General features: G+C 44.0%; 1 protein-coding gene across 1 annotated transcript in view; it reads right to left on the reverse strand.

Moving 5' to 3' along the window:
- The window catches only part of CERS6 (ceramide synthase 6), a 198960-nt gene extending 192977 nt beyond the window's left edge, over nucleotides 1–5983 (reverse strand). The window contains exon 1 of the mRNA XM_045297988.1: nucleotides 5922–5983. Coding sequence (XP_045153923.1) covers nucleotides 5922–5983 — 62 coding nt within the window. The remainder of the gene's footprint in view (nucleotides 1–5921) is intronic.
- Nucleotides 5984–7480: the final 1497 nt, after the last annotated feature.

Here is a 7480-nt window from a genome sequence, read left to right on the forward strand (position 1 = left end):
CAGGCAGCACCATGGACAGGGGAACAACTAGGGTGTTGGAGTCAATAACAAGGAAGCGATAGGAATCCAGGTGGGGGTGGGGTGTGTCAGAGCAACAGCAAACTAGCTAAGAGGAGGTGCCAAGAGGCATAAATAAGGGGTAAGTGACAGTGGGGCAGGAGGAAGGTAAAAGGAAACAGAGGAAGAACCAAGGAAGCAAAGCAATGGATAGAGTGTAAGCATAGCGGTGTACATATGTAAGTACATTAATCCACAAAAGTAGAGGTATTGGTCCATGTACATATATTTATACAGCAATAAACTGAAGTAGGGTATGGACTTCGGGCCTCTGCTCATACCCTCCCTCAATACAAAAACACTTTGTTTGAACAAATCGGCAATCTGACATGTTCACCCCCACCCGACACAATTACTGAAGACAAAATGGGTGCATAAGCAAATGTGGTGAAGAAGGCAGATGGTGCCCAGCTATTAAAAGATATAGTGTCTAGGGTCTTAAAGGCTTGAAGATAAACAAGTCACCATTCAGCAGAGCAGCACAAGTCCACAAGGAAGAAGCACACTGCCAGGGTGATCATGAGGAGTCATAGGGACCGGGTAAAAGGCATCAGCGGACCAAAAACATATTTTTGAGAATGGGGCGTGGGAGTGGGCAGGTGGAGCCAAGATCCAAAGCCCATCTGTAGACAATGGAATAATCTCCCCACAGAGGGGCCACAGGGAAGTGATGAGTCAACCAGGCACAGTAAAGCATCCATGAAACACATTATATTCCTCTGGTTCCTTGAGGCTTCCTCACCCCCCCACTATCATGACCCCAGTGTGGCTTCTCAGTTCAGACTAGACCAGAGCATGAACATAGGTATAAATAAGAGATGGGAGCTCACAACACACAGATTCCAGGAATGGGAGTGGGAATAGTGATACCAGAAGGGCAGGGAGAAGAGAGGAAGAGTAAGGGAGAGAAGGGGAACTGATCACAATGATCGACACATAACCACACACCCCTCTCCAGTGGGAAGAACAACAGAAACCATGGGAGAAGGGAGACAGAGGTTGGTGTGAGACATGAAATTAATAACAATGTACAATCTATCAAGGGGTTATTGGGTGGGGGGAGGAGAGGAACTGATACCAAGGGCTCAATAGAAAGTAAATGTCTAGAAAAGAATGAAGGCAACATATGTGCAAATTTGCCTGATGCAAGCCATGTATGGATTGTGACATGAGTTGTAAGAGTTCAAAAAATCAAATTAAATTAAAAAAATTAAAGTCTGACTGGTTTGAAAATGAAGTGCCATTAGAGTTAATGAGGAACACATGGTAATTGAATGAAGATTATCTACTTGTCTGGGTAGACTTCTCTCCCTCCATTCATTCCCTTTCCCACACACTGCTTCAAAGAGTGACAACGGGAGAGGGCAAGTGCTACCTGTATATCTACTGAGGAGACTTAAAGCAGTGGTTCTCAACCTTCCTAATGCTGCGACCCTTTAATACAGTTCTTCATGTTGTGGTGACCCCCAACCATAAAATCATTTTCGTTGCCACTTCATAACTGTAATTTTGCTACTGTTATGAATTGGGCGACCCTTGTGAAAGGGTCTTTCAACCCCCAAAGGGGTCGCGACCCACAGGCTGAGAACCGCTGGCTTAGCAGTTCAAGTTCACTGCAGTCATGATGAGTGTGGCTATCTTGAGTTTGGTAACTTAAATGTCGTGGAGCACTGAGCATGTTTAGATGAGGTACCAATGTGGATTCTGATTTAGTATTGCTGGGATGCAAATGCAAATTCCTACGGGTTGAAGTGGAATGGATCTGTTCAAAACCCTGGTCTTAACATTGTGTCTGGTTCCTAATCAGCTTTCAAGGGACATTTATTGAATAAATGATTGGCTGAAAAGACAAAAAAAACCCTCTGGATTCATTACCTATCAGATATAAACATTGGTGGCTATAAAAGGAGGAAGAGTAAAACGGAAACAGACTTGGATTCTTTTGTGACATAAAAAACAAACAAAAGCAACGTTCTAGTATGCTGGAAGATTTTCCATCAGTATTTTAAAGATCGGTGAATATAACCACCACTCACATTTATGCACCAAACTCTAAAGCCAAAGAGGAGAACTTGAAGATTTCTACCAACCTCTGCAGCCTGAAATTAATCGAGCATATAGTCAAAATGCATTGACGATAACTAGTGACAAGACTGCAAAAGTTGGAAATAAAGGAAAAGGACCAGCAGTGGAAACATAAAGTCTTGGTGATAAAAATGATGCAGGAAATCAGGTAACATAATTTCCTAAGGTCAATGCTAATTTTCATTGCAAATACCTTTTTACAACCTCACCAGAGGAATCCACAGGAATGAAATAATCGGCATCTGCGGAAAGCGATGATGGAGAAGGGCAGTCTTTTTAGTCACATCAAGGCCAGGGACTGACTACAGAAGAGATGCTCTCTTGCTCATATGCAAGTTCAAGCGGAAGCTGAAGAATGTTTTTTAAAGGTGCACTTGACCCAAGCCATGGCATTTTCGATTGCCCTGCATGCATATAAAAGCTGGACAATGAATAAAGAAGACCAAAGAGGAACCAAGGCCTTTGAATTACAATGTTGGTGAAAAACACTGAATATATTATGGACTGCCATAAGAATGAAGAAACTCGTTTGGGAGAGGATAGATTCGAGGATAGTAAAGCCCATCTCATGCACCTTGAAAGACAATACACTTGGTAGCGCAGAGGGTCAGCGAAGAAGAGGACTCTTAATGAGACTGATTGACAAAGTATTCAAGCCACATGTTTTTTGGGGGTTTCTATGAGTCAGAATGAACAAATAATCAGAGAAGCTGGATTATTCTAAGAAGAATGTGACATAAGGATTGGAGGAAGGCTTATTAACAATCTGTGATATGCAGATGACACAACCTTGCTTGCTGAAAGTCAGGAGGACTTGAAGCACTGGCTGACGAAGATCAAGGACTGCATCCTTCAGTGGGGATTACAACTCAAGGTTAGGAAGACCAAAATCCTTACAACTGGACCAGTAGATAACATCATGGTAAGTGGAGAAAAGATTGAACTTGTCAAAAGATTTTGCCCTGCTTGGATCCTCAGGCATTGCTCATGGAAGCAGCAATCAAGAGATCAAACACAAATTGCATTGGGTAAATCTGCTGCACAAGACCTCTTAAAAAGGTTGAAAAGCAAGAATCTTACTTTGAGAATTAAGGTGAGCCTGACCCAAGCCATGGCCCTGTCAATCACCTCATCTACATATAAAGTTGGACACTGAATAATGAAGATTGATGAAGAATCCATGCATTTGAATTGCGGTGCTGGAGAAGAATATTGAAAACACAACGGACTGTCCAAAGGACAAACAAATCTGTCTTGGAATCCATACAGCCAGAATGCTCCTTAGAGGCAAGGATGATGAGACTTCCTCTCATATACTCTGGACATGTGGTCAGGAGAACCCAGTCCCTGGAGAAGGACCTCATGCTTAACAGGGTGGAGGGACAATGAGAAAGAGGTAGACCTGAAGTAGATGGATCGACACAGTGACGGCAGCAATGGACTCAAACTTAAGAACAATTGTCAGGCTGGCACAGGACTAGACTACCTTTCGTTCTGCTGTACAGAGGGCCACCATAGGTCAGAACCTGGGGGATCCAGAAAGGTTTTTCCCCAGGTTATCACCTGCTTGCTAGCTCATTGTGTAGCCAGCCGCTTGGAGGTATTCTCCCTGGGGGCATTAGCCATCCAGTCCTTTCAGACTATTGTCTGCCCTACCACTGGTGGGGCCCACATCCTGATGATAAGGATAGTGACTGTCTCCCTCAAAGAGAGCCCGGAGAAAAGGTCAAACCCACTCAAGGAAGGCCAACGTTAGGCTGCCATCTTGAATCTAGGATCCGCCCATCTTGTCACATGTGTGCCCCTAGTCCCTCCCCTTCCTATTACATGTGCACCCCTAGCTCATCCCCTTCCTGTGATGCATATGCCTATGATACAACCCCTTCCTGTGATGTATGCGGCTACCTGTAATCAGGGGGGCTTGCACACCCCTAAGTATATATAAGTCTTGGTTAGAAATATACCCTCTCCTCCCCCAGGATTTTGTGCAGAACTGGCTGCTGAGATCATGGCCGTCCCAGAAGTGAGCATGCTACCATAAACTGTGTCTGACTCCTTTATTTTATCTTCTCTCCTACCTCTCCTATTCTCTACCACTTCACTATAATCTCTATATATTATTGCCATACAATTGCGCCTACGCCCCCTCAGAAACCCTTTCTTTGTGTCAGCATCTGGCAACCCCATAAACTGAGGTCGCTGGCCCAAATGCACACAAGAGCTAAAAGAATCTCAAAAACTCTGAGCTCACAAAGCCCATTGTCTTTAGAAAGCACAGGTAAAGAACACCCAGCAAATGAGCAGGCAATACTGTTGATAAGTATAAATGAGTGTCAATTTAAATCAAGCTAACACTCAGGAAAGAAACAGCAGTGATATATTGTGTCACAATTGTACCAGGTTTCCCAGATTCTACCCTGACCTTGTAGCATACCGGGCAAACCGTTTTATGAAATGCAAGGTATTTAGAGAAGCCACCTGTTAGGTCATCTGACAGTGGATATTTTTATCCACCTCTGTGAAAGGAGATGGGTGTAGTCAATCCATCTGTTGAATGATCAGGCGTAGGCTGAAGTGTAAGGGGTAATGGATGGCTTGTGAATGTGAGAAACCGATAAAGGAGCCATGAATTCCACAGCACTAATTCTTCTTTTAAGGAGTTCTTCTAGCACAGCGGTTAAGCGCTCAACAGCTAACAAAAATAGTGTCGGTAGTTCAAATCCACCAGCTGCTCCAAAGGAGAAAGACAGGGTAGTCTGTTTGTGTAAGATGACAGCTTTGGAAACCCTATGGGGCAGTTCTACACCACACAGGGTTGCTAAGAGTCGAAATTGACTTGTCAGCACCTGACAACCACAATCGTGCATCTGCTCTGGAGTGAGCACTTACCTATGAAGTCTGTCTGGGCGCGATGTTTTTAGACACATTGAAAGATATGTTGTAGCACATTGGCAAACAGGGAGGGAGCTTCACTTGGACAAATGCCTTAGAGAAGTAGGAACCTGACCTTGGCTACTGTTTCTATGCAAGCCTTACAAAGGCAGCTAAGTTTAATTCAATGGCAAGATGGGTATGTGCAGGGCACTACATTAGGTAACAAGAAAACGGAAAAGATGTCTTTATGTCCAGAACTTTCAGTCAAACGATGCTGTGTAGATGCCGTCGAGTCAGTTGCCACTCTAGTGACCCTGTGCAGAACAGAAGGAAACCCTGCCCAGGCCTGCCCGTCCTCCCAATCGTTCCCATGCTAGAGTCCACTGTTGCAGTCACCGCATCGGGCCATCTCGTTGGGGGCCTTCCCCGTTATCACTGCCCCTCACTCGGCCAAGCATAATGTCCTTCTCCACGGCCTGGTCTCTTCTGACAACTTGTTCAAAGTATGCACGACCACGTCTCACCGCCCTGGCTTTTCTAAGGAGCACGCTGGCAGTACTACTTCCAAGGCAATCTGCTTGTCCTCTTGGAAGTGCATGGTACTTTCAACATTCTTCTCCTGCACCACAATCCAACCGCATGGATTCTTCTTCCGTCTTCCTTATTCAGTGCCCAACTTTCACTTGCATGGCGAGGCCATTGAAAATGCCATGGCTTTAGTCAAGCCCCTCTTGGTTCCCAAAGTATCATCCTAGCTTTTCAATATTCTAAAGAGGTCTTGTGCAGCAGATTTACCCAGGGGTATTTGTCTTTTGATCTCGACTGCTGTTTCGATGAGCATTGATTGTGGATTCCAGCAAGACAAAATCCTTGACAACTTCAACATTTCTCCATCTATCACCTACTGGTCCAACTTGTGAGGACTTCGGCTTCTTGACATTACGTTGGAATCCACACTGAAGGCCATGGTCCTTGATCTTCATCAGCCAGTGCTTCAATTCCTCCTCACTGTCAGCCATCAGGGTTTTGTGTCACCTGCATATCACAGGTGGCTAATACGCCTTCTGACCCTGATGCCATTCGTCTTCGTATCAGCCCGTTTCTCTGATGACTGGTTCAGTAAAGCAACGGAATTCGTAGAGTAAGAGGAGACAACCCTGAAACACACCTTTCTTGATCTTAAACTACACGGTATTCCCAGTCAAGAAATGGGATGGGATAAATACATTCACCTAAAAACTACAATTCACATTCACTGTGACTCCATGTGTGCTAAGCAGACCAGTTCTGTAGACAGAAACCTGTCTTCCCAGGTGCCTCTGGATGGGTGTACACCGACAACCTTTCTATTAGTAGTCAAACATCCGTCTGTACTACATAAGGATTCTCGACGGCGTAATCATTCGTCTATACAAATTCCCTGTAATTCTAGTAAATCCCAGTCTTTCCTCTTTGTGTCTATTATTTTTAAAGCTGCAAAATTGTCATGACTGTAGAACAAGAAAATAATCAGTTCTGCCTGTAAATGTCGGAGAAGGAAAAACCACCACCTCTTTAGTTCACTACGACCCACTTGAAACCCTGAAAAGGGTGCTGCCATCTCTTCAAGTTCTTCCACAGTTTCTCGTTAACGGACCGCTGTCTCAAGCACTGTTTTCTTTTTTTAGCAAAGCACTGGTCTTTGAATGATGTCTCTCAAATCTGAAAACACCTCAATCTACGCTAGATTGAAATGCTTAATGAGGACGGCTGATAGAATCAGCTATTTTAAGAAAGGAAAAAAACGTAGTAAGTCTTAGTCATTGTGTCTGGCATTGTAATTTGGCAATTCTCAGTATTATATATCATTGTTAATATCACTTAGATTGTAAACATTATAAAATATTGCCTACCAGACCCTGGTGATCAATAAGGTTTTCATTGGCTGACATTCAGAAGTAGATAGATAGGCCTTCCTTCGGATTATCTGGGTTTGGAAGTTAGTCCGTGTATCCTAGCTTCATCCATTTATATCAAAACGCAAAGCACCAAGCACACTGTCCTTCAGTCCATGTTGATTCTAACAATCCTATGATTGCTAACGTACAAACTGCAACTGCCCCATCAGGTTTCTAAGGCTCTAAGTCTTTGCAGAAACAGACGGCCAAGCACATCATTCTCCTGTGGAGTGGCTGGTAGGCTCTCACAACAGCCCTTCCTGTCAGCTGCTGAGTGCTTTAATTACTGTGCTACCTGGGCTCCTCACAGGCCTTTATAGCCTCTGGAAATGGGAAGATAGAAGCTAAGACCCTAGTAGTGTGAAAGTGAGCAGCGATTAGACAGAATGTTAAATGCTATGTTCACCTACTAGAGCTCCAGAAATAGTAACACCAGGAACAGAGCACTTTATTTTAAAGGGATCAGGTACAATATTCACCACACACGCTAGGATGAGTGGATTCCCACACTCAAATTGTCTAGTAAA

This window comes from Echinops telfairi, unplaced genomic scaffold (genome assembly GCF_000313985.2).
Source record: "Echinops telfairi isolate 266 unplaced genomic scaffold, ASM31398v2 ScPeMD7_4;HRSCAF=17, whole genome shotgun sequence".
NCBI classification, from domain to species: Eukaryota; Metazoa; Chordata; class Mammalia; order Afrosoricida; family Tenrecidae; genus Echinops; species Echinops telfairi.